This window comes from Bos mutus, chromosome 5 (assembly GCF_027580195.1).
Source record: "Bos mutus isolate GX-2022 chromosome 5, NWIPB_WYAK_1.1, whole genome shotgun sequence".
Taxonomy (NCBI): Eukaryota; Metazoa; Chordata; class Mammalia; order Artiodactyla; family Bovidae; genus Bos; species Bos mutus.
This window is the reverse complement of record NC_091621.1, coordinates 103,511,208-103,538,794: the sequence shown is the minus strand read 5'-3', so window position 1 is coordinate 103,538,794 and position 27,587 is coordinate 103,511,208. Positions and strand designations below refer to the sequence as shown.

The 27,587-nt window shown below is 57.9% G+C and overlaps 1 protein-coding gene across 1 annotated transcript in view; it reads right to left on the bottom strand.

Annotated features, from left to right (window-relative positions):
• Window positions 1-27,587, bottom strand: part of CELSR1 (cadherin EGF LAG seven-pass G-type receptor 1) — a 145,188-nt gene that overhangs the window by 54,115 nt on the left and 63,486 nt on the right. Inside the window, 4 exon segments of the mRNA XM_070371429.1 lie at window positions 8,604-8,692; window positions 9,075-9,190; window positions 14,630-14,830; window positions 14,832-14,850. Coding sequence (XP_070227530.1) covers window positions 8,604-8,692; window positions 9,075-9,190; window positions 14,630-14,830; window positions 14,832-14,850 — 425 coding nt within the window.

Sequence of the window (27,587 nt, the reverse complement as noted above, 5' to 3'; positions counted from 1 at the left end):
GGACCATTCCTGTCCCCAGAAACTGGCCGAGGAAAGCAAGAAATCCAGCCAGAGAGAAACAAAACGATTCACCCCCCAGACCGCAGACTCGGACTGGAACGGGTGAGCCTGCCCGGCAGGAATTGAGCGTGTACAGCGCGTCCCACCGACTCGCCTGCAAGGCTCCCAGACTACCACCTCCGTGAGCGGGAGGAGCGAGGCTAAGAAGACCGTGTGCAGACCGGGGGACGGCAACCACCCACCTGGCCCTCTCCTGCATCACGAAGCGTTGATGGACTTGGCAAATGCCTACCTACACTTGAAAAGAGTTTAGCTTCCTTATCTCGTACCTGCTTTGAATCAAATGATTTTCTAAACGGAAAACTTTTCAGAAAACAAAACAAAAATGGCTCACAAGCCCATCACCCAGATGACTCCTGCTGTATTCTTTAATAAAAGAAAGCATGAAACACATAAGACATCACAGGAAGTTAAAGCGAACACGAAGGCCCCCCCTTCTCATTAACCGTATTCCCAAAGGCATCCACATGCGGCGGACTCTCTGCAGAAAGAGTTGCAACAATGCCTCCCATCACCGAATCACAGGAATAATAAACAGCTGATGTTTCAAGATACCACGCGTGGGCTGGCTCAGGACCCAGCACAGCTATCTGATCCGTGCTGTTGATGGACTTGCTTCAGGGGGGAGGAGGGTGCCCTTCAGGAAAAAAATGTGCGTATGCCAGCACATATTTGTCCATCTTTCCAAGTTCTTTTAATTAAGCCCTTGAGTTAATTTCAGATGTACACGCAATTCTAAAAAATAAGCGAGGTCTGAGGCGCCCTTTACCCAGTTTCCACCAACTGCAAACATCACGGCCCAGATGTGGACGCCGACACTGTCAGGATACAGAGTGTTTCCATCAGCATGAGGACCCCACCCACGGCCCTCCCACCCCCACCCCCAGCCCAGGCAGCCACTCATCCGTGCTCCAGGTCTGCCATGCCCTCTTTCAGGAGTGATATACAGATCGAACCACATAGCACGCAAGCTCAGTTCAGTTCAGTCACTCAGTCGTGTCTGACTCTTTGCAACCTCATGGACTGCAGCACGCCAGGCCTCCCTGTCCATCACCAACTCCTGGAGTTCACTCAAACTCATGTCCATTGAGTCAGTGATGCCATCCAACCATCTCATCCTCTGTCGTCCCCTCCTCCTCCCGCCTTCAATCTTTCCCAGCATCTGGGTCTTTTCAAATGAGTCAGCTCTTTGCATCAGGTGGCCAAAGTACTGGAGTTTCAGCTTCAGCATCAGGCCTTCCAATGAATATTCAGGACCGATTTCCTTTAGGATGGACTAGCTGGATCTCCTTGCAGTCCAAGGGACTCTCAAGAGTTTGCTCCAACACCACAGTTCAAAAGCATCAATTCTTCAGTGCTCAGCTTTCTCTATAGTCCAACTCTCACATCCATACATGACTTTAAACCATAGCTTTGACTAGATGGACCTTTGCTGGCGCAAACTCATGAGACTGGCTCTCCCTGGTCAGCACACTTTTCTCTTACATGTGTCAGAAGTTCCTCCTGTCTTATTACTGAGTAGTATTCCGGGTTCCGTGGTGCGTGGATGTACAGTCTGTGTTAACCATTCAGTTTGGGAATGTTAGGGATGTAAGCTGCTCTGAATCTTTGTGTACATGAGTTGTATCTATAGTCATGGGAAACGTTGGTCTGTAGCTTTTTTTTGGTACTGTCTTCATCTGATTTTGGTATTAGGGGAACATTAACTTAAAAAAATGGCCCAGGAAGTGTTCCCTCCTCTTCTATTTTCTGAAAGACACTGTACACAATCGGTGTAGTTCTGGAAACATTTGATAGAACTCTCAGGTGAAACCACCAGGGCCTGAGATTCCATCCTGGGGAGTTTTTAAAGCACAGTTTCCGTAATAGTAACGTAGTTGTTTGAATTAGTTATTTCGTGTTGGTTGGTTTGCGACAGTGTGTGTGTTTCAAGGAATTGAGAATTTATTCCTGATACTACTAACCTATCTTCTCTCCCTCTCTTTTTTTTCTTGCTAGAAGTTTGATGACATTACGGGTTTTCCCAAAGCTCTTTGTTCCATTGATTCTTTCTATTGGTTTCCTGTTTTAAAAATCTCTGGTTTCTGCTCTTGTCTTTATTCACTCCTTCCATCTACTTGCTTTGGGTTTATTTTGCTCTTCTTTGTGGAGGTTCTTGAAGTAGGAGCCTTCCGGGAGTTGGTGATGGACAGGGAAACCTGGCGTGTGTCCATGCTATCCTGGCGTGCGTCCATGGGGTCGCAAAGAGTCAGACACAACTGAACTGAACTGAAGTGGGAACTGAGATGATCGATTTGAGATGCAGCCTCAGTATTCTTGCCTGGAGAATCCCCAACGGCAGAGGAGCCTTGTATGCTGCAGTCCATGGGGTCGCAGAGTTGGACACGACTGGTTGACTAAGCACAGCCTAGCACAGCTCTTTTCTAATATGAGTATGAAATGCTATGAATTTCCCTCTCAGCATCCCACATATTTTGGCATTTTGTATTTTCATTTCCTTTAAATTAAAAACACAGATTTAAACAAACTTCCTTCATTTTTTCCCCCTTCTTCCCTTTTCTGAATAATTGAATACTTATGTCAAATCTCTATGAACGTCCCTTGTTCCCAGCACCGGTTGGAGTCAGTCGGTAGATTCAGGGCCTAGAGAGGCAGCAGTCACAAGGCTGGGCTGGATGAGAAGGGTGGCTGGGGAGGCGGCCTGGTGGGGGCTGAGAGTGAGCAAGGAGGTGGCGGCCCTTTGGGGTTGGAGGCCGTTTAAACGACGGTGATTGAGACAATGAAGAGTTTTACCGAGGGCAATGGGAACAGGTTTTCTCACTGAGCAAGAAAAGATTTACAAACATGGAAGGGGAAAAAAACTGGAATGACTCTGTGGTGCTGGAACGGAATTCAAAGTTTTCAATAAGTAGAGACAGAAAGAAACATGAATTTCAGTATGAGTATATATGAGCACACACACATACCTGTACATATATATACATGTCCTACTGGCCCAGTAAGAGACTGGGAGTGAGACCCCCTAGGAGCAACGAGTGCATCCCGCACCTGAATCCTGGTTCCTAAATACCTGCCTTTACGGAAAGGATCCGGAGTTCTGTGGGTAAAGTGGACCTCCTCCCTCCCTCGAGTTCTCTCTCTCCCTCTGCTCACTGTCTCTCCCTTCCTACCCTCCCCCACGCCCTCTGGAACACGCACACCTACACAACAACAGTCTTATCTTTTTGGTCTTTTTGTGTATCCCATACCCAGAACAATGCGCGGCACACAGCAGGCACTCAGTAACTGCTCCATGTATTACGAAGAAAGGGCAGAAGGGAGTGACCCGGAGGCCGGGCAGCCCTGCCCAGGGGTGAACCCACAGAGGTCTGCAGGACACCAGGAGGACCTCCATGAAGACCAGCCTGAAACAAGGTTCTGAGTGGAAACCCTTGACTCTTCTGGAAGATCTGCCGAAGCAGAGGGAGCCCCCTGAGCCTGGGGGTGGTTCAGTTCAGTTCCGTCGCTCAGTCGTGTCCGACCCTTTGTGACCCCATGGACTGCAGCACACAAGGCTTCCCTGTCTACCACCAACTCCTGGAGTTCACTCAAACTCATGTCCATCCAGTCAGCGATGCCGTCCAACCATCTCATCCTCTCTGTCATTTCCTTTTCCTCCCACCTTCAATCTTTCCCAGCATCTGGGTCTGTTCTAAGAGTCAGTTCTTTGCATCAGGTGGCCAAAGTATTAGAGTTTGAGCTTCAACATTAGTCCTTCCAATGAACATTCAGGACTGATTTCCTTTAGGATGGACTGGTTGGATCTCCTTGAAGTCCAAGGGACTCTCAAGAGTCTTGCCCAACACCACAATCAGGCAATCAGACCCCCCTGCACCATGCCTCGCAGAGCCCACTTCCCTGGAGCCCCTGGAACGTCATGTGCGGCACAGACCCGAGAGGTCAAGAAGGACGTGGACGAGCCTGGGGATGAGTGCGGCCGGGGTGGAGCCGTCCCCGCCGAGCCCCACACCAGTGGCCCCTCCCCCAGGGTCACTGGAACCTTGAGCACGGGACGCTCTGCTCGGTGAGAAGCACAGGATGCGGGCACCGAGAGAAGCAGTGCAGCCAGGCTCTCACTGCTCCAAGATGCTTCCAGCACCAGGCCGGAGACAACCCGGTCCTCTGGGCGTCACCGGGACCAGAACAGGCCCCGCCTGCCGAGGCCCCGCCCAGGATCCCGTCAGTCACCTTCTGGCTGATGTGTCTGCGCCCCAGATGCCTGATTGGACAGGGCGAAGGCCTCCAAGTAACCCCTCCAGATGTCCCCCCCGCCGCGCTGGGGGCACTGCTGGTGCTCAGCGAGAGACTGTCCTCCCTGCGAAGAGCAGAGACGTCTGCTCCCTGCTGCTCCCACAGGGGGGTGCTCCTCCCTCCTCCCCACGGCCCTGGGGGTCTCAACACAAACATTCTGATGCCCAAGGGTGAGGGGGAAGGACAGACACCCCACAGAGCTCTGACTAATGCTGAACCCGAGTTCCCAGTGCAGAGAAATCACTTAAGCATGAGCCACACAGACCCTTCTGCAAGCTGGCGGGGAAAACGTTTATCGATCATGCACAACAGCCTCGGAGGAAAAGACATCTGCGACCAGGTGATGACCATGTGGGTGTGTGTGAGTGGGTGCTCAATCGCGTCCCACTCTTGCGACCCCATAGACTGCAGCCCACGAGGTTCCTCTGTCCATGGGATTTTCCAGGCAAGAATACTGGAGTGGGCTGCCATTTGCTTCTCCAGGGGATCTTCCCCACCCCAGAATCGAACCTGTGTCTATTGAGTCTCCTGCGCTGGCAGGCAGGTCTTCACCAGAGCACAAACCCTCCAAATCCTCCCCGAACCTCCATGGGCGGTGTGAGCAGAGGGGCCCCAGGTTCCACCTGCGCCTGACGGACTTCAACATGTTTGTACAAAGTGTCCGCCTTCAAAATACCTTCCCAGGAAAACACCCAGCTCCAGCGGGCACCCGAGCTCCACTGAAAGGGAATTTTGCCACCGGCCCTTCTCGCTTAAAATGCCACCCCAAGCAGAAAGAAAAAGTGAACTGACTTTGCTGGACTCCTGCCTGGGCGACTTCCCATGTGGCTCAACTGGTAAGATTCTTCCACCCACAATGCGGGAGACCTGGCTTTGATCCCTGGGTTGGGAAGATCCCCTGGAGAAGAGAAAGGCTCCCCACTCTGGTATTCTGACCTGGAGAATTACATGGACTGCATAGTCCGTGGGGTCGCAGAGTCGGGCACGACTGAGCAACTTCCACTTTCTTTCACTTTTCTGCCTGGGGGACCAGCCCGCATGGACCCTATCAAGGGGTCACGTCCTCTGCTTCCTGGCTGCCTTTGGCCAGTGGGAGGCCTAACAGGAGACTGAGGGTGGGGGGCATTGCCAGGAGGTTCCTTCTTCTGTCCGGGTTCTACTCTGCGCTCTCCCGGTCCCTCTTGGCCTCAAGGCTCGCACAGCCCTGGGTTCTGCACTGCCCACATGGATGGAAGCCCCACATCCTGTCCCCTTTGGTCGTAAGCCCTCCTGCGCCATCCTGGGGAGGTTTCCACCTGTTTCAGGGGGCGGGGGGCGGTGACTGGTAAAATAGCCCAGACAGGCCCCAGGGCAACCGTGGACGTGGGGGCAGGCCCCATGGGGCCCCAGGGGTTTCCCACACAGGACCCACCCTGAGGACCAGACCCGACGTGGATGACAGACAGACAAACAGCTGCAGAGCAGAGCGACCCGCCCCCCACAGACCACCTTCACGGCTGCCCTCCTTCCTGCCCGCGGTCGCATCCTGACGCGGCCCCCCGCAGCCACGGGCCCCCGCAGCCCCCCACCGCAGCCCCTCCACACGGGCCTGAGCTGCTCCCCGCCCGGGCCCAGGGGGGGCGGGGCTCTGCGCCTGGACAAGCCCGCGCCTTGGCCCCGAGAGACACAAAGCCCCCGAGACAGACGCCCTAATCCCGAGCACTTCCCATGGTGCACGGAGGCAGACCACAGGGGCGGCCTCCAGGTCTGCGTGCAAACTGCAGGGTGCCTCCACCCAGCAGCCTCGGGCGAGAGAGGAAGCAGCTGAGTGGCCCAGAGGAGAGGCCTAATCCCGCACGGAGGGTCTGCTTCAGGATCGGAAGCGGGGGTGGCAGGGGTCCACGTCTCCTGGGCCCCTCCTCCCCGGGGGCCCCTTCAGGAGGGAGTTTGTTTCTCGGGGCCGCCTGCAGGGGCACTGTGAGCAGGCAGGCCTTGGCGATGTCGGAGGCCGATGGACGCCCTGGGACCAGGGCTGGGCAGGCCGAGTCAGAGGCCCCGTCTCTGCTCAGCTGGGACCACTGGCAGCTGACCCTGCTGGGGAGTCGAGGCCGACTCAGCCCCCAAGCCCAGTCTTCAGCCGGCCCCGGGAGGTATGTTTCCCACACAAGCAGGAAGGAAGAGGTACCATGGGTGCTTCCCTGATGTGAAGCGGGGCCCCCGGGGGTCTCCTTGGCACCCTGCTGGGCGGGAAGCCCCCCGGACGCACGCATCCTCCCCCCAGAGGATGACCAGGGACGGCCCCTCCCTGGGGTCCTGGCCCTGCCGGCAAGGGGAGGAGGCCAGAGGCTGAGAGCTCAGAGGCAGGAAGGTCAGACGGCGGGCACCTCGTCCTTGTCGCGTGGCCCTGGAGCACCGCTGCGACTCTTAACTTTCCCTTCGTTCTACTCGAGGGCGTGTGCAGCATCCTGACAAAGAGCCCACAGGCGTCTGAGCCAGAGAACCACAGGTTCAAGAGCCCCAGAGAACCACTGACCCCCGTGTCCCCCATCTGTGGGCCAGGAGGGGGTCGGCCTTGCAGGAGCCCTGCCGCCAACATGGCTTCTTGCTGGGCCCATCTGGACGTGGGAAAGTCATCGCCACGACCTGGGGCATCAGGGCCGTCCACTGCCGGACTGGCTGGAGCACATCGAGGCCCTGAGGTCAGAGCCGGCCGTCCCTGCTCGGTGGACGGGGCCCCGTGCCGTGGGCGCCTGGCCCTCCAGGAGGCTCGGGCAGCCCTCACACCTGCGCCAGCTGAGAGCTGCTGCCCCACGGCTCCTACGGTTGCTCAGCACGCTGCCTCCAGGGCAGAGAGATGGGTCAGAAAGCATCTGACCTCGAGTGGGCTGTGGGGCAGAACTCCCTTGGGGGGCCCTGGGGGGACCCCTGCTTTCCTCCAGAGCAGCTGAATCAGGTCAGAAAGGCCCACGGGTTGGGGAAAGGAGGTTGGGTGGGTTAAGACCCCGCAGAGAGAAAAACCCAAGCTGAGGATCCGTCCGTCCTCAAGCCCTGGGAGGTCAGCTCTGAGGGTCCCCCTACACCCCTCATCTCCCACTGCGGCCACAAGAGGCTGTTCCAGGTGGGAAGGAGGTGGGTGCCTCGCGCTGGCTAATAACTGTCCCAAATGGCCACGGGCACACCCACAGGAGAAGGCTCCTGCACGCACGACGGGGCAGCAAGGAAACTGCCCCCGTGTCTTTGGGGGCGCCCTGCCTCCCTCTGGGCCCCCCACCCAGCACCCAGCCCCCAGCCCACGTCCTTAGCTCTCACACTCGGCCCTGCATCGGGTAACACGGCCACCGCCAAGACCATGGCCCGGGCCTAACAGAGCGGGACGCGCGGGGCGTCTGTCCCAGGCAGCTGTGGACACCCCCGACCTGGTCCTCACGCTCCCGAGAGGGACACCAGCCCCTGCGTCGCTTCAGACCTGCACCCCGGCCCTCATCACAAACACGGCGCCGAGTTCCACACCCGAGTCAGAATCCGGCCGCCCTCTACCTGGGGCGGGGCAACGGGAGCGCCTGCCCTCAGGTGGGGGCAAAAAACCAGGGTCACCTTGCGGGGCAATCACTGCCAGGGGCTACACATTCAGGGCGGTGGAGACGTGGAGAGTTAGACCCCCACTGTGTCCAAAGGCTGAAAGGCAGCGCTCTTTCTCCGTGGGCGTATCCCTTACCGAGTGGGGACCCCTTGTCTGCGAGCCAAGCCAGGCCCAAGTCTGTGGCTGAACGCCATGAGGGGGAGGCGCCCCAGAGTTCCCCAGGAAGGAAAAGAGAGGCTTGCCAAATCCCCGGCAATTGGAAAGCAGGGCATTCTGATGCAAAAACTAGCAAGGAGTCAAGAAACAGCAAAATGAAAGGAAACCCCCCAAAAACGCCCAGACCTTCACAGCGTTTCCTGGGAGAGCCTTCTGCCTCTCGGGTTTCATCCAGGGAGGCAGGGAAGGTTTAGGCCTTGGAACTGTGTTTGAATGGCCTGGGATTTCAGCCCCCAGTAATGGCTCAGCTGAGGCAGCCGCAATGAATAAGCTCTTTCTGCGTCCTGCCCTGGGGTCGGGTGATCTCTGGGGTCCCAGCGCTCCCTGAGGGAGTATCTGCCACACCGCAGGGCTTGGGTATCTTCACACAGACCCTCAACAGATGCTCGTTTCCTACGTAACTCTGCCACCCGGCATGCTTATCTGCACCTCGGCGCACGGGCCGGGGCTGCCGGCGGGGCAGGCGGGGGATGCCTACCTTGTTGTAGTACTGCAGCTGCACGGCGTGCCAGCGCCCGTCACTCACGCCCCCGGGAACCTGCGGCGCCACCGTGGTCGTGGTCTCGCCTGCGGGGCCGGAGAGAGGAGCAGTGAGCAGAGCCCCAAGGCGAAAAGGCCTTCTGACCCTCTGGACCCGCGTTCTCCCCAGCAACCGGGAAGACGTTTTCAACGGCTTTGTCAATATGTTCATCCTACAGAGGGCGCAGGATTCCCCAGTCTCTGGACACTGGAGCTGTGCCTACAGCATTATAAACAGCGCTGCAATGAACATCTTTGTGCGTTCGGGGATCCCCCCCCGCGCCCCCACACCACGGGACGGATTTCCAGGTGGAGAACCAGGGATCGGCACGCTAGAGGGCGCTGTTGCAGGATGGGGTGGTTTTAACCAACAAAGTGCCTGGGATGCAGCCCGAGGGCAGCTTCTTCCCGCACAGGAAGCTTTCTTTACCTGCCGAGAAGGTGAGCTGCACCTGCTCGTCCACAATCTCCAGGGCGATGAAGTCGTGCTTCTCGTTGAAGCGGCCGTTATACAGCAGCAGCGCGTTCCTCTCCTGAGTGGCAAACCTTGGGGGCAGAACACATCACACAATGAATGAACCCAGGGTGGAATCTGCAGGTGGCCGGGGGCGGGGCGCCCAGGGCGACCGGCCCAGCCAGAGTGGGTAACAGCACAGGCCACGCTCAGCCAAGACCCTGGTCCCGGGACTCTCTTTCACATCAGAAGTTGACAGCCCAGGTGGAGCTAGTGGTAAAGAACCCGCCTGCCAATGCAAGAGACACAAGAGATGCGGATTCGATCCCTGAGTCAGGAAGACCCCCTGGAGGAGGGCATGGCGACTCACTCCAGTATTCTTGCCTGTAGAATCCCATGGACAGAGGAGTCTGGCGGGCTACAGTCCATGGGATTGCAGAGTTGGACACGACTTAACATACAAATAGCACAAATCCTGATTAACGACGTTCTTTTCTGGAAGGAGCAAAGCAGATTCTGGGGGGAGCTTGGTTACCACCACCTCCGTATGATGCTCTAGGAGGGTGACACAGACGCTCTACCAATGGGGAATGTCTGGGCACTGAACACAGGCAGGGTGCCTGCTGCTCAGGGGGGCAGACTCACGCGTGCCCCCAGGGCACGGGAAGCAGGTGCCGATGACCAGCTTAGGCCGGAGCCCCTCGTCTCCACCACCCAGCCACGCTGGGTCCCTCTGCCCTTTCCCTGCCCCCGGAGGGGCCTCCGCACCTGCTGCCTCCTGCCCGGGGGTGAACTCCCCGCCTCTGCAGGCCTCCCAGGCATCGCTGCAGTTGTGTTTTCCCAACTCGTTTTATCTAAACTGTGCCCCGCCCACAGTCTATCACGCCACTCATTTCATTTCTGAAATTGTCCTGCTTCTTTGTTCCTTTAGGAGAACACGTGCTCCTGGGACTTCCCTGGCAGTCCGGTGGTTAAGACTCCAAGGTTCCACTGCAAGGGCGAGGGTTTGATCCCTGGTCGGGGAACAAAGATCCCGCAGGCTGAAAAACTTTTTAAAATAAAAAAATGTTTACAAAAGGACAAGTGATCCTTTAAAGGGAGGGATGATGACTCTCATTCACAACTGCATTTCCAAGACCAAACAAGAAAGATCTGGTCCAGGAGAGTGTGTGACACCCATGTGTTGCATCCATGCATGGATGGGGCTCCCGTGAACCAACAGACGCGTGAAAATAGTCTTGTCAGACTTGAAGCATCGAGAGTAAAAAACCACTTACTCCGACAAGAAACAAAGAGCCTCAGAAATCTCCTCCTACCCAATAGGAGACCGCTACCATCAGAGCCGAGGGTCCCCGACACACCCCGACACCTCCTGGACTCCATGGTTACAAAGAACCCGCAAATCCCAGGGGAAACACAAGACTGTTTCCTGAGACAGCTGGGTGTCCCTCTCCCCCAAGATTAAGTGGGGAAAGTCCTTTCTTTGATTCCAGGTCAGTTACCCTCTCGTGCAGCAGGGGTCTGTGGGAGCCAGTGTTGAGCCCTGACCCCAGCTCCCACTCCTTGAGGTGCCCAGAACTGACACCTCCCGCCCACAGCTGGCAGCCCCTCGGTTTAGAGGCAGCGGGCGCCAATGACAACCCAAACAATACCTGCAGAGCAAAATGTGGAGCCAGCAGGCAGAAGAAGAGAGGAGCTGAATTAACAGCGGCTCTCTTCCTGAGACCCGCGGGCCGCACCTGCTCCCCTTCTGCAGGTCTGACAGGTGTGGGTTTCTCTTTGGACCAGGGTGGGAGCCGGTGCAGAGGGTCAGTGCGGGAGGGTCCTCAGGGGTGGGCCCCCTGCACTGCCAGGATGGAAGAGCTAACGAAGAGCCCTGGGGCCCCGGGCAGGGTCTGAACAGCGCCAAAGAAGAAAGGCCAGAAACAGAAACCGCAGCCTGGAGAGGGGGCCGGGCAGCAGAAAGGACAAAGGAGGCGGGCGGGGGCGCCCACTCGAGCCCAGGCCCTGGGCAAACAGAGCCAGAAAGGGGAGACGCAGCTTCCAGAGAAACTGCCTGAAACAAAAGCCCTGGGCCGGTGCCCCAGCCCACCTTTCTCATGGCGCAGCCCCCAGCAGGCAGGGGGCCAGCTCCTTCCCGCCCCGCCCACGCTCTGGGGGACTTTTCACATTCTGCTTTTGATGCAGAACGCTCCCTGGTTTGGCGTCACCTGGACACCTTAGCCATCATCAGGCCCATGGGAAACTGTCCCTAAATTGTTGTCACATGATCACCTAAAGTACTGCACTTCCCGAGCAGAGACACAGGCTGAATTAGAGGGACGCTGAATTAAACACGACTGCTCTTCAGCTTCTGAGTCTGGAGCTGCCAGATTTCCTTTGCCAGTTTCTGCATCCGTGGGCCACCCCCCCCCAACCCCAGGACTTCCGGCCACCTTTCAGGTCAGCCCCCTGCAGCTTAGTGGCTGCGCTGCCCTCGATGGAGGGCTGCTGGCCATGCCCAGTGGTGAGCGGCCACGGCCACAGAGACAGCAAAACCACCCGGAGCAATGAATCTGCCAGAAGACACAGGGCACCTCTGACCTGGGGGTGGGCACCCACAGGAGCCTGCTTAACATCCAGGCACATGGCACGCAGAGTTGCCGAGGGTGCCAAAGAGGAGCCCTTGTTTTGGAGGCTGTGCCCACTCGGTGGCCTCCTGTGCACAGGGCTTACGGGCAGGGGAGGGACTGGGCTGGGAGCAGGCGGGGCCGGGACCAGGGCCTGGCACGGAGGCCCTGTGAGAGGGTGGGAGGGCAACAGCACATGCCAACTCATGTGCGCCCTCTCCACACCCTGGAGAGGGACCCTGGTTCGCTGGTTTACAGGCTGTGGTGGCGCCGCGAACCGTGCACCAAGATGTCAGCAATCACCCCCAACAGCAGGCTCCACACGGCCCAAACCTCGCAACTGCCCTTGGAATCAAACACCACTCCAGCCTTGCGGTCGGGCCAAGGGGCCGACCAGAGCTGTGTCTCCCACTCTCCTTCCAAGTTGCCGGGAAAGGGGGCGATGCTCAAAGGATCCAGGACAGGCACGCTCACGGATGAGGGCCGCTCTTGCTCTTTCATTAAAGCTGGCCTCCGAGGAAGATTCAGGAAGGGGGCTGAACGGGGAAATGCCTGCAGATTAGGATAAGCAGGCTGGCCACTGAGCAGTCCACGCTGAGGTCTGTGATGAGCTGGGCAGAGCCCAGAAGGTATCTCACCAGGGACCTGCGTCTGTAAACGGAATGCCCTCCAAGAGGACACATCTGTACCCAGTGCGAATGTCCAAGCCCGAGAACCTACCGGGGGGCTGGAGCTGGACAAGGTGTGCGGGCCCAGGTGGGTTTGGGGGCTCAGGGGTCTGCCCACCTCTGTAGAGCCCCAGCCGGCACTCCAGACCACTGAGAATGCCTGGAAGCTTTGCCCTCTGCAATTCAACCCCTTCCACCCCCACCGGGGGGAAGAGCCCCTGCTCTGGGAGGCCAGGAGGCCCCCCAGTGACATCTCCAGGCTACAGGTGGGGAACAGTAAGTGTTCACACCGTGTCGGCATGGAACTACCAGTCAGCCGCTCGTGGCCTCTGGGCCCCTGGGTGTCAGGACGCAGGATAAGAAGCCCGTGAGGAGCTTCTGGCCAGCGGGTGGACAGGCACGGGCACAGCAGTCCTGGGGCTGAAGCCCGGATCCCAGCCAGGGAACCCAAAGGGCCATTTAAAGGCTTCAAAGGACGAGCATCTGCTTCAGAGACTTGAGCCCAATCGAATGATCTGACAACCAGGAAAAAAAATATCAGGGCCAGGAATCCTGGCACCAGGCCCCCCCACCCGGCCGCCCAGTGTGGGGGATGGGTTTACAGCGAGCAGATTTGGGCCACAATGTAGAAAACTCGCCAATGTACAAGCCCCGTGTTAACTGTGTGTCCTCCACAGGACCTTAGGGGCAGGCAGGGTGGACGGCAGCCTGATCCCGCAAGCAGGGGCATCGGAGGCTGAAGGCAGCAGTCGAGCAGGCGATGGCCAAGCCTGGACGGCCAGCACTGGAATGCAGGCGTGGCCGGCCTGCTCACCGGGCTTCCTGAAGGAAGCAGCGGGAGACGGGATGGGGGCAGGCGGGAGGGGCCGAGGAAACACCCACGCAGGGCTGGGCGGGGCCAGAGCATCAGGAGGTGAGGGCGGCCCCCGCCAGGATCGGGGTCACAGGGGTCAGCACACGGAGGCCGCCGAGTGCCGTATTCAGAAGCTGGGTTTCACCCCGGGTGGCAGGCGGGCCTGGATCCCCCTGGCGCAGGCTGAGAGTCGAGGACACCACAGCTGTCAGCAGAGGGGAGGATGGTGGCCCAGGCCAAGATGCTGGAAACTGGGAGAGAAGCGGCCAGACAGGGAGACATGGGGGTGAAGGACTCAGAGGACCTGAGTGCAGTGGCAGAGGGTAGATAGGGGAGGGCTTCCCCGGGTGGGGCAGGACCCTCAGGAGAGGAGCTGTGCCATCCTGCCCCAAGAGGCCCCGAGCTCCAAAGGGCAGCTCAGAGCAAGCATCTGGTTCTGGGGCACACGGATGGCGCACTCCCATGAAGACTGTGTCCCCAAAGACTGCGTCCCCAAATGCTCACCAAACACAGAAAACACCTTATTCTACTAAGTTGGACTTGAGAAAAATCTTTACAGTAGATCTTAAAAATTAAAAGTTAAATCCAAATTCTCTTGGAGAAAAAGATGAAAAAATACAAGAATGGCCCGAGCGTGCAGTCCACCTGCTCCCGGTTACGGGTTAAGGGCCCAGGGCTGAAAGGGGTGAGGCCACTCGCCCTTGTTACCCAGCTCGCCAGAGACCTCACAGGAGCCCACACTGAGTCTGAGTCCCAAGCCCTTGCCCCCTATTTCTGGGCACTTGGATGGCAGAGGTGCCTGTGTGGTGACAGGTGGGCAGCACCAGGGCGTCTGGGCTGGCTTCACAGGCGTGGGAGCTGGGCAAACAGGGCCCCAAGCTCGTTAACGCTCTGCTGTTGCCAACTGGAAATTTCTCACTTTCGAATCAGGGGAAAGTGAAGTGAAAGTGAAACTCACTCAGTCGTGCCGGACTCTTTGCGACCCCATGGGACTATACAGTCTATGGAATTCTCCAGGCCAGAATACTGGAGTGGGGAGCCTTTCCCTTCTCCAGGGGATCTTCCCAACCCAGGGACTGAACCCAGGTCTCCTGCATTGCAGGTGGATTCTTCACCAGCTGAGCTACCAGGGAAGCCCAAGAATACTGGAGTGGGTAGCCTATCCCTTCTCCAGCGGATCTTCCCGACCCAGGAATCGAACCGGGGTCTCCTGCGTTGCAGGCGGATTCTTCACCAGCTGAGCCACAGGGGAAGCCCCTGAATCAGGGGCCACACCCTCTATTTGCACGGGGTCCTGCAGGCAGCACCGGCCAGGGCGACCGCGGATGCAGGGCCGGAGGGCCGCCCCGAGACCGAGACCACACCCCAACCTCCAGCACGGGCGGGGACGCGGGCACTCACGCGAGGGCCACGGTGAAGTGGAAGCGCTGCCTCAGGCCCCGGAAGGTGACGAAGGACTGCGGCGGGAAGCTCCGGGTGGTCACCTCGCAGTAGGGCCTCTCGAACGCGCCAGGGGGGCACACGCAGTGGAAGCCGCCGATGAGCAGGTTCACACAGGTGCCCCCGTTCTTGCACACGCCGTGGGCGCAGCGGCGAGACCGCGTTCACCTCGCAGTGCTCGCCTGGGGGGACGGAGCGGGAGAGAGGGGGTCACATGGCAGCCTGGTGGGGGGAGGAGGAGGGGAGGGGAGGGGGAGGGGAGGGGCACCCACCCGTTCTGAACCCCCAGCTGAGCCCGGCGCTCTTCCAAGAGCCCCACCTAGAAAGACTGAGAATGCTGAGAGGGCCCCGTGCCCTCCCCACACCCACGTCTGCATGATGGCTGGGCATCCCGGGGCTCGTCAGAGACCCAGGAGCCGGCCAGGGTCATTCAGAGCGCCCCCAGCCCCTCACCTCCCACGCAGACCCACTGCCCCCCTGACCATGCTGGGCTCTGATCCTGTAATCAAGTCTGTCCTGCACACTGGCCCCCAGCTGTGCTCCAACGGCCTCCCTGTGGCCTAACTGCCCCCAACCCCCCCAACCCCCCCCCGACCCCCGCTACCCCCGTGGCAGGGGAGTTCTGGAAGCTTCCACTGACCAGGGAGCCCAGGCTGACCGTCTCTGCCCCAGAGGCCTACCAGACCCAGGCTGCCCATCAGTGGTGAGGCCGCCGCGGGGGCCTGGCTGCATGACCCTCACTCCCTGGAACACAGCCGGGCCTGCGTGTCACAGGGTGGGCATCACTGACCCTCACAGACCCACAGACCAACAGGCGCTTCCAACAGCCGGAAACTCCCCAGCTCTCACCCATATTTTCACCAGGTACTGAGTTTTAAATGAACGCATTTAAAAAAATTTTTTGGCCGTGCCACTCAGCATGTGGGATCTTAGTTCCTCAACCAGGGATCGCACCCACGCCCCTTGCAGTGGAAGCGTGGAGTCCTAACCACCGGACCACCAGGGCGGTCCCTTAATGAATACATTTAAAATAAGAGTATTACATTCACACACTAAAAAAAAATCACCATGTAAACAGTGAGGCCTGGAAAATCCTCAGTCTCTTGCAGGTCCCACCGGAGGAGACAGGAGAGCGGGGTGCCCTGCCGCCCGCATGTGGGCTCAGGGCCAGGGGTACCGTGGAGACCCTGCCTGTGGGCACTCAGAGCTTCTCCTCTTTCCTCCCAGTGGCTGCACAGTCTTCTGTTAGAGGACCCCATCAGAACCCAAATCACCGATGTTTCTCCTTCTACTGCTGATGGACAGGTAGGCTGCTTATAACTCGCTTTTACTGCAGACCACTTTTTAAATTATTAATTATTTGTCTCTGGCTGCGCTGGGTCTTCGCTGCCGCAAGGGCTTTCTCCAGTCGTGGTCACCAGGCTTCTCACTTCGGCGGCTTCTCCCATTGCGGAGCGCAGACCCTGGAGTACAGGCTCGGGAGTCGCGGGGTACGGGCCCCGCTGCTCCGTGGCACATGGGGGCCTCCCGGATCAGGGATCAAACCCGTGACTCCTGCCTCGGCTGGCAGGTTCTTTGCCACTGAGCCACTGAGGAGGCCCCCGCGGATAACTTTCTGATACACGTCCTTGGTGTGTTTTAAGAATATCTCTCCAGAGAAAATTCCTGAAAGTGGTGAATCAAGGTACGCACTTGATAAGTATTTCCAAACTGCCCTCCACAAAAGGATGCACAAACTCATATATCCTCACCAACACAGGGTGGTGATCAATCTGTAAAATATTTTATATTTCTGACAAATGAACCTCCAAGATGTTTTATTTGCATTAATTTTTGCTGAGGTGCAACATCTGCCCAAATTTTACTGGCAACATCCTTTTCCTTTCTCTGAACTGCCCGATGATTCCTGCGTTTATTTTTCAATCAGATGGTTGGTCTTGTTTTATTCTGTATACAAGCTCCTTGTAAATTTCAGAAATTATGTTCTACCATTTCTATGACAACTCCCTCCTGGCTTAAGTTTAACTGTCAATTTATTTTTGTATTTGTGGCACATAAAAATATTATAGGGCTTCCCTGGTGGCCCAGTGGTAAAGAACATAAATATATAAATACAAGTATAATATACATTTTTATAATACAAATATAAAGCCTGGCAGTGCAGGAGACGTGGGTTTGAACCTCGGGTCAGGAAGATCCCTTGGAGTAGGAAATGGCAACCCGCTCCAATATTCTTGCCTGGGAAGAAGCAAGCCCTCCAGGCTCCTCTGTCCATGGGGTCAGAGAGTCAGCTGTGACTGAGTGACTCAACAACAGCAACAGAAGTATTACATCTGGGTGCAGTCACACTGATCAATCTTTCCTTTGTGATGCTAGAGCTCTCGGGTATGAAGAGATAGGACACTCAGAGCTCGGTGGCACCCAGCATCAGGAGCCTGGGTGCACAGAGGCAGTGTCACCCTGGAACTGGAGTCACCAGGGTCCTCAGACACGGGTGTCCCTGGGTGCCCTTCTGTGCCTCTTCAACACTGAACTGTGCGAATACATTCCCGACTGTCTCAGTCTGCTCGGGCCTCCATCACAAAATACCTTAGGCCAGGGGCTTAAGTGATGAAATGTATTTCTCACGGCCCTTGAGGCTGGAAGTCCCAGGGAGATCGGGGTCCCAGCATGGCCGGGCTCCCCCGAGGGCTCCCTCCTGGCTGCCCTCTCGCTCTGTCCTCACAGAGCCCGTCCTCCACAGCTGTGCACCGGGAGACACAGGTCTCTGTCGTCTCTTCTTTGGAGGACACTGACCCTATCGGATGGGGGCCCACCCTCATCATTTACCTGAACTACTTCCCTGCGGGCCCCACCTCCAGCTACAGTCCTACTGGGGGCTAGGGCTGCAACCTGTGAATTTGGGGGCAGGGCGGATGCAATTCAGACGGTAGCAGTCACATATGAGTCAATTGGGAATGTGAACAAACTGGATGGTGATATTAAAATTTATCATCAGCTTTTTAAACTTCAGCGGCGGTGGGTCTTGGTTACAGCACACGATATTCGCTGCGTTAATCCAGGATCTTTCCTTGCCGCGCACGGACTCGAGTTGTGGCACACGGGCTGAGCTACTCTGTAGCATGTGGGGTCTTAGTTCCCCAACCAGAGACGGAACCCGCATTCCCTGAATTGCAAGGTGGATTCTTAACCACTGGACCCCGAGGGAAGTCCCGATCATTAATTCTTGGATATAGTGGAGAGTGGGTACCCCACTGTGTGTACCCCACGTGCCCCGCCAGGACAGAGGCTCTGGAGGGCTGGGTGACGACCACTCACAGCTGCGACCCTGCACTCAGACCCTCCCCCCGAAATTCCTCACCCACAGTGGCATGGCCCCCGCTGGGGCAGCTCACAGCCAGCAACAGCTCCACAGGGAGATGGGGAAGCTCAGCCCCGTGGCCCAGGGCAGCCTCCTCTGCACTGCATCGCCAGAGCTGAGATGTGGGGTCACAGAGGCCTCTGCTGCTGCACTGCTGAGGCCCAGCCTCTCCTCTGGGCAGCCCCGTGAGCCCCCGTCCCCAGCCCCTGCCCAGGCGTGGCTCCTGGGAAGGCGGATCTCGGGCCTTGGGGTCTGTTTCTCAGGGAGGCCAACCTCTGAACGTTCTTATTTTCGAGAGCTTGGTAACTGACAGGTGTAAGAAAACTCCATCCGTCACTGAGAGGGAACGCTTCACAAGAGCTTATTTTTGAGGAGCAGGTGAAACTGATCTGTAATTAGCACGACAATCCTCGGAAACAAGCGGGGCACCAGGGAAATCTGAATTTCCTCTTCTTCCCCGGAGTATCTTCCTCCCCAGGTTGTGACAGCTGAGGACACACAACTTGCTAAGCGAAGGTGACCCAAACACAGCCCCTCAAACACAGGCAGGAGAGTTTCAACCGCTGAGCTCTTACTGAATTTCATAACCGCACACGGACCACCAGGCCAGGGGCCCAGGCCGAGCCCCCACCCAGGGCTGTGTCCACCCCCAGGGCCTGGCAGGGTCAGGCGGATTTTTTTTTCCATCCCCTTCCTCCCCACCAGGCAGGGAAGGGAGAGACCACAAGCCTACCCAGGACACCCACCTGCTCTCCCTTAGCAGGCAGCTGCCCCCAAATGACTTGTGAGCAGAGGTTTCACACGCTGCTTGGAAAGGAGAGGCCCACCCAGCCGCACACCCCACTCTGGGCTCCACCATCGGGGCAGACCCTCTGGTCTCCCCGCCGGCTCTGGGGTCACCAGGGCGCCCCACCCCGCCCGCCACAGACGCCAGGCAGGCTGTGCACACACACGCGCACGTGGGCACGCATAACCTCACACACATGCACACACGCGCCCTCACTCACACCCAGTCACACGCTGCTGACACTCGCACCGTCACACACACGCTCACGTTTTCACAAGCATTCACACCCACACACGCATTTGCACCCTCACACCTGCCCTCAGCCACACGCACACACATGCACACACACGCACACACACTCTCACACTCTCACACTAAGCCCTGCTCCTGGCCCCTTCCCAGGTGGGCGGCTCGCAGCCTTCTTAAATTCTATTCATTAATTGTAAATGCTTAGCCGAAGGTGTATTTGTTCTTCATTCACTTCAGATTCTCTAATCTCCCCTTTTAAAATCCATGTGACGTCTGGGACTGTTTGCTCTCCAAGTCCCAGCTTGGCGGGTTGAGGGCCAAGCACAGCGTGTTCTGAAGTAATAAAGCGGCAGTGAGAGGCCGGGGAGGGCTGCGCTCCCTAAGCCGTGACGGCAAACAAAGGGGGCCTGGCCGGCCCTCCCCACGGCGCCCGGAACCCTGCCCTGCTGGGCTCGCCCCGGTGGTCAATGTCACCGGGAGGCAAGCGCAGCCCCGCCCCCACCAAGGCCACAGCGGCGGCTCACGGGCTCTGCCCTCGAGCCAACGGGACGTCTGGACCCCTCCACCTCCCGCAACCAACCGGCTCCCAGCTGCCTGGGCCCAGAGAAGGAGGGCCCTGCACAGAGAGCGAGCGTGCCCTCCGTTCAGTTCTGAGGCCTGCATTTGACTCTGCCCGCCGTACTCCTGCTCACGGGTGGTTTTCCAGCAGCTGCCGGGAAGCCTGGGTCCTCAGGCGGCCCCGGGGAAGGGAGGACAGCCCAGCAGGATGTGTGCTGCCGGCGGCCCCGCAGCCGCTCAGCCCGCTGCTGCAGGGCCTCTGCCGTGCTGCAGAAAGGGCGTGCTGCCTTGCGGGGTTCCTCCATTCCTCTGCTTAACCCATCGTGCAACTTTAAATCAACTGCAAATAAAGCTCAGTTGCCGTGAAATTATTTGTTTTAAGCACAAAAGGTTTTTCTTTTCTCATAGGTAGTTGTATTTGTTTCCTGGGTCTGCTGTGACAATACGGCAAAGCAGAGGGCTTAAAGGGAACAAAAACGAATTCTCTCGTAGATCTGGGGGTGTCAGCAGGGCCACCTCCCTCTGCAGGCTCCAGGGGAGCTCCTTCCCGCCTCCTCCAGCTGTCAGGCCCCCCCCACCCCTGTTCCTGGGGTTGTGGCCTCCGCATCCCTCATCTCTGCCTCCGTGGTCACGTGGCTATCTTCCCTGGGTCTCGTCTCCCCATCCTCTCTCTTATAAGGACTCCAGTCACTGGGTTCAGGTGGACCCCGAGTCCGGGACGATGTTCACTAATCACTGGGAGCCTTACGGATTACACCTGGAGAGATCCTGCTTCCAACATTCTGAGGTTCTGGACATGAACCTGGGGGGACACCATCCAGCCCCCTGCTGGCCTCTGCGTCCGCCCTAAAACCGCTCTCCCGGTAAACGCTGCCTCAGGGGCCTGCACCCGAGCCTGCAGGGCTGCGATCCCGGTTTCTCAGGGACCCGGTGACTCACCGGCTCTGGCTTCCCTGACCCCCGGGATGCTCTTTCCGGCCTCCCCAGCCGGCCAGCGAGGGGCCAGCTCCGCAGCTCCACGGCCACACCTCGGGCCCCTTCTCTGGGCCGACACCCGCCCACCCGCTCCTCCCATTCTTGCCCCACAAACCCAGGCCTCAGACCTGTCTCCCCAAACCAAGTCTGTTCTCTGGGTCCCCCACCCAGGGAGGGTCCTGCGGCCACCACGGAGGATGGTGGCCAAGAGCCCTGGAGCCACCCACCCCTCCTCCCTTGTCCTCACCAGTGCAGCCCTAGGGCCCAAGTCACCCCCAGGAACTGAGTCACCCCCAGGAACTGAGTCACCCCCAGGGCCCGAGTCACCCCCAGGGTCCGTGCCACCCCCAGGGCCTGAGCCACCCCCCAAGCCCGAGTCACTCGCCTCCACTGTCGGTCATACCCCAGTCTAAACCAGCCCGATGTGCACAACCGCCACGACCACCCCTGGGCCTCTGGGCCCCCCGCAGCGGCTCAGCGCCTCATAGATCTGCTGGCTCCCCACAGAACACCCAGGGGAGCTTTCCAGAAAGCCCACCTGGCTCCCAGCCAGTCCTGCCGCTCCACAGAGACCCTCCGCCTCGGGGAGCCAGACACATACCTGCCCAGCCGACACCAGCTCCTCACCTCCCAGGCCAGCCTGCGTACGGTCACCCCTCCAATCAAGGGCACTGCCTTCTCTGGGCCTGGGACTCGATTAGACTAACACTCCGCGGAGGGGCCTGAACACACTCACACACAATCACTCCGCTCACTGCTATCAGCAATCACTCCGCGGACACTGCCTTCTCTGGGCCTGGCATCTGCACACTGCCTTCTCTGGCATCTGCGTACACACTCACACACACTCACTGCTATCAGCAATCACTCCGCGGACACTGCCTTCTCTGGGCCTGGCATCTGCGTACACACACACACGCTCACTGCTATCAGCAATCAGCAATCACTCGGACACTGCCTTCTCTGGCATCTGCCTGGCATCAGCAATCACCCGCGCCTTCTCTGGGCCTGGCATCTGCACGCACTCACTGCTGCTATCAGCAATCACTCCGCGGACACTGCCTTCTCTGGGCCTGGCATCTGCGTACACACTCACACACGCTCACTGCTATCAGCAATCACTCCGCGGACACTGCCTTCTCTGGGCCTGGCATCTGCGTACACACTCACACACGCTCACTGCTATCAGCAATCACTCCGCGGACACTGCCTTCTCTGGGCCTGGCATCACCGCCTTCTCTGGGCCTGGCATCTGCGCATACACACTCACACACCACTGCTATCAGCAATCACTCCGCAGTCACTTCTCTGGGCCTGGATCACCACCACACGCTCTGTCAATCACTCCATGCACTGCCTTCTCTGCCTGGCAGCGTAACACTCACACACGCACAGCAATCACCTTGCCTTCTCTGGGCCTGCGCATCTGCACACACGCTCACTGTTATCAGCAGTCACCCCGTGGACACCGCCTTTCTCTGGCCTGGCACGTCTTCTCTAGTCTCTACAGATGACTCTCCGATGCCCAGATGCAGACCCACTTCAGGCACCCACATTCCTCTGGAGGTTTCGCCCACCTGGGCAGGGCCAGGGCGCCCAGGTCAGACTCTGATGGGCCCAGAATTCTCCATCCCAGCCTGTCCCAGCCCCAGGGTGACACCCACTGCATGACTGTCCCTCAGCCTCTGTCTCCCCAGGCTCTGGGGGAGGGGCACTGCCTGTCCGAAGGTCAAGTCAGAATGCCCAGCACACAGAGGGTGCCTGGTGAACGCCCGGCATGCAGCAGGTTCTGGACGAGTGCCTGTGAGATGAAGTCATAAAATGCCAGGACTTCCCCACGTGCAAGCTGGTGACGACTGCTTGTACAGAATTATAAAACTTGCAAAATTCACATGTTTGGTTCAAATGATGTCGGGAAAGATGTTGATGTCATGAATGAAGAATTAATTCTACAGATAAACATGACTTTTTTAAAATAAAAAAGGCAGTGAGAACTCTGAGCATGCCAGTTTCAGATGAATGGGGCTCCCTGTACAGGCTCTCACCCCTGGGTTCCAGGGGCGAGACCCAGGCCAACCCTAGGGCCCTATGGGCACCTGAACAGGGTACTTTTCGAGGCAGACGTTCCCGCTGACTTGTTCAAACCACACAGGAATCCACTTCCGTGTTTCCTTAACTGTATCCTCTATGCAGTGGTGACCTGGCAGATCCCAATGGCCGGCCCTCAGGGGAAAGCCCGGATTCCCATGGTGGATGTACCCCCATCACAGCCAGCTTGGCACCACAGAACTCAGAGTAGGGAAGAGACATGATGTGATGGTTTTTAATTCTTAAAATCATCTTCAGTTCAGTTCAGTCACTCAGTCGAGTCCGACTCTTCACAACCCCATAGACTGCAGCACACCAGGCCTCCCTGTCCATCACCAACTCCCAGAGTTCACCCAAACTCATGCCCATCGAGTCGGTAATGCCATCCAACCATCTCATCCTCTGTTGTCCCCTTCTCCTGCCTTCAATCTTTCCCAGCATCAGGGTCTTTTCAAATGAGTCAGTTCTTCACATCAGGTGGCTGAAGTATTGGAGCTTCAGCTTCAACATCATCATCTTACTTCAGGCAAATAACTTGGATCAAATTCAGTGAGCCCTCTATCTTTAATTTATATGTATATGTATGTATATATATATATATATATCTTACAAGAAACACTATTTTACTGTAATAAATGTTTTCAGTTACGTTTGCTTATCAAGATTTAACTTCAGTTTTCCTCTTCTAGGAATTCTCATTTAAAATAAATTTGGATTTCCAAATTTGTTTCAAGCGTCCCAGTGCCCTGCTTGGGCTCAAATGTTGCTCCAAGTCTCCCTAACCCTGGGGAAGACCCCCTGCTGCTCCTGTGCGGCCCCTGTCCACTATGACTGCCAGCCTCACCCCACAACAAGGATCAGGCTCACCCGAGCAGACCCACAGCTGTGCTCCATACTGCACACAGCACCGCAACCCCTGCCCACAGGGTCCGGGACCCAGCCTCCTGCTCACGGTGGCAAGGGCACAATCCCACAGAGACCACTGTGGGATCCCCACCTCCTAAAGAAGCATTCTTAGCTGCAAAAGCTGAGGCCCCTCTGGCTGCCATGGCCTCACACACGTCCCCACCATGGGATGCCTGTCCTGCCCAGGCTTGACGCTGGGGGCTGCGGGACACTGCCTGCCTGGACCCCAGCCCGAAGTGCCAGAACCACAGACCCCAGGTTGGAGGGCCTTAAGTCCTTGAGAGAAGCCCCAGATGCACCGAGCTTACACGGGCTCGTGTGCAAGGCAACTGTGCTGACAGCTCAGGGTGACAGGGGACAGGGGAGCCTCACAGCCCCTGGTGTGGGAGCTCTTACACGCCCCCATCTTACAGGCGGGAAACTGAGGCCCAGCAGAGTGTTTGTTGGTGTGTGCATGCTCTTTGCATGGACATGTAATGTGGGTGTGTGTGCATGCGTGTGTATGTGACGTACATGTGTGTGTATGTGATGCGTGCAGCATGTGCATGTAATGTGTGTGTGATGCGTGCAGCATGTACATGTAATGTGGGTGTGTGTGCATGTGTATTGTGTGATGTACATGTGTGTATATGTGGTGTGTGTGGCATGTATATGCAATGTGTGTTTATTACGTCTATTATATGATGTTTGTGTGTATATATGACGTGTGTGTGGCATGTACATATAATGTGGGTGTGTATTGTGTGATTTGTGTGTCTATTATGTGATGTGCATGTGTGTATATCTGTGACATGTGTGTGGCATGTATATGCAATGTGTGTGTATTCTGTGATCTCTGTGTGTCTATTATGTGATTTGTGTGTATATGTGATGTGTGTCGTATGTATATGTAATGTGTGTGGCATGTATATGTGATGTGTGTGGCATGTATGTGTAATGTGTCTGTGTGGTGTGTGTATGTGATATTGTGTGTATGCGCGTGTGTGTGTATTGTGTGATGTGTCTATTATGTGATGTGCATGTGTGTATATGTGGTGTGTGTATAATGTGTGTGTGTGGTGTGTATATGTGATGTTGGATGTGTGTGTGCATAATGTGCGTGTGTGGTGTGTATATGTGATGTTGGGTGTGTGCACGCGTGTGTGTGTATTATGTGATGTGTCTATTATGTGGTGTGCGTGTGTGTATATGTGGTGTGTGTGTGGCGTGTACATGTGATGTGGGGCGTGTGCACGTGTGTGTGACCGTCACGGCAGGTCTGGGAGCCGAGGGACAGGGCAGGAACCAGGAGATGCTGATGTGACTGTGGTCCCGCCAAGAGGCGCTTCAGAAGGGCCAGGTCTGCCCCGATGGGGCGAGGGGAGGTGAGGCGCTGGGGGCCGGCAGGGGGGGCTGCGTAGCCAGGCCGAACCCCCAGCCCTGAAGGAGGGCAGGACGGGGCCCAGGAGGGGAAGGGCGAGTAGAGGCTTGAGGCCACCAGCGTTTCGATAAAGAGACAGCTGCCGCCTGGTCCTAAGCAGCAGCTCAGGGCTGCCAACTAAAGAACCAGACCCCACGGCAAGCCACCCAACCATGCTCACGGGGGCAGCTTCAGCAGCGGGAGCGGAGACAAGGGCAGGGTCCTGCAAAGGTTAAACCCTGAGAAAATCGGCCCATCCACCCTGCCTTCCTCCCAGCCAGCCCCCGCAGGCCGCTGCAGTGGACAGATGTCCCGAGCAGACTCCTGACCACTGCCTCAGTTTCCCCGGCTGGAAACCCACCCCCCCACTGAAGGCGGGAGCTCTGTCTGTGGCCCCGGAACTATCCAGGCCCCTTGGAGGCCAGGGTGCAGGTGAGATGAGTTGATTCCGTGAAGCTCTGAGCTGCACACCTGGCACGCGGGGCTGTCATGTGTGTCACACATGTGGACATGTCACACATGTCCACCTGCTAGGAACTGGCTTCCTGACACGAGGTGCTCTCTGTCCACCCCTTGCACCCCAAAGCCCTGCTCCCCGCTCCTCCAGCCTCTCCCCTCCCACTCTGAGTTTCAGGGCTGCTGGATTGTCTCATCTTCTGGCCCTGCCCCCGAGCCTCCTCCCCCAGTGGGCAAGGCAGCTGGGAAAGGCCTCCCAGAGGCCAGAAACCGGAAGCCCAGACCATGGCAGGCCTGTCCTGGGCTGGGCCTTGGGCTGACTTCACTACTGTCTCTGAAGCAAATTCCCAGAACCCCGGCACACCCATTTTTTAAAATATAAATTAAAAAATGCATTCCAGCAGCAAAGAAAAGTGATTCCAACTCACCCTCAGCTCCTGGCTGTGAGTCAAGAGTCACCTACACACCCGAGGGGCTGGAACCCGGAGAACCTGAAAAGTCACTGTGCTTTCCAACTTCCTGGTACAGGGACGGCCCAGCCCGCAGCCACACTTGGGGACCCTCTGTTCAGAAAACGGGTGCTCTCCCTACCCCCTGATGTCCTCTGGGGGGTGGGGGGAACAGAAAATAGCCAACCTGAGGTCAGCTAAACGGTGGCTCCTGAGAGACGTGTCCATATTCTGACCCCCGGCACCTGTGAACATCACCCCACGGGGCAGACGAGTGAATATCACGTCACATGGCGCGAGACGGGATTAAAATAAGCATCTGGAGATGAGACCCCCTTGTTACCCAGAAGGGCCCTCTGCAATCGAGAAAGAGGAGCAGCTGGGGTTTGCAGCCCACATGAGGATGGGGCAGAGGCCACTGTGGAGGATGGAGCCCGAGCCCACCGCAGCTGAAGGAGGCAAACGGACCCGCCCCGGGCCCCCAGCACCTGCTGGGGAGGGAGGCGGCCACGCCCACACCCTGATTCAGAGTGCTGGCTTCCGGATCTGTGAAAGGATGAATTTCTGCTGTGTCGGGCCGCCCCGTCTGGTCTTCAATTCCTGCAGCCACGGGAAACCACGATAAATCCTAAACACACCACAGAGGCCAGCCTGACTCAGCAGAAGTTTCCTCCTGGGCACAGTCCCAGGAGAAAGCAGCACACCTGACACCTTTCAGCATCTCCAGAAACCTCAGTAGACCCAGGGCCGCGGAAGAGAGAGTGCCCCGTGTCCCCCAGGCCCTCGTGGTGCCCGGCGGGCAGCTGCTAAGGACCCAGGAGGTGCCAAATGAACACGCAGGGCCTGAGGCAAGGTGCGCCTGGCGACCAGCGGAGGTGCCACTGAGCTGACCACCAGGGCCTGAGCACACAGAACCCCATCCTGGCTCCTCACCAGGTGCTTCCGCCTCCAACAGCAAAGGCAGGGTCCTCCCCAGCCAGGGATGTGGGCTCAGCTGGGGGCCCAGGATGAGGCAGAGCCGGGCGGAGGGTCCCACCCCAGGCAGACTGGCCACCGCCAACATCCCCTGGGGCCTGCTGGGAGGCAGGTTCATGCTGCCCTGTGGGCTGACAGTAGGGCTGCCCAGGGCTCCCCTGTGTCCTCCTGGGCCTCTGCAGGCCTCTCTCCAGAGACCAGAGGTCCCCGCTTTGGAGCCCCAGGGATGGCCAGCCTGTGGCCGGGGAATCTGTCCTACAACGTCCTGAGGACCAGCCCCAGGACAGCATCTCAGACTCAGGCCTGCAGTTCAGTTCTAATGACATGGGCACCTCTGAGGGCGGGGGCACGGGCGGGCCCGGGAACCTCTCGCAGAGAGGATGGGCTTGTGCGGGATGGGTGGCAGAGACCCCACGCCCCGGGGGAGACGGAGGTGCAGGGCTTGGCCCCAGGCTGCTGCGTGGGGGTGAGGGGAGAGGCCTGGAGGCCGGGCTGGGGGTCCCCAGTGACCACGGGAAAGATCCTGTCGGTGGACAGTCAACCTGCAGCTGTGGGGGCCAAGCCGGAAAGGGGTGCCCAGCACGTTATCAGTTTGTGGGGAAAGCATGCCGACTCTGGAAGAGCGACGTGTCCAGACTCGGCCGGAGTGCTCACTAAAACCTTAATCACGGCGCGGAGTAGCGGCTGAGCCGCCGGTGGTTCAGGTTCCCCTTCCC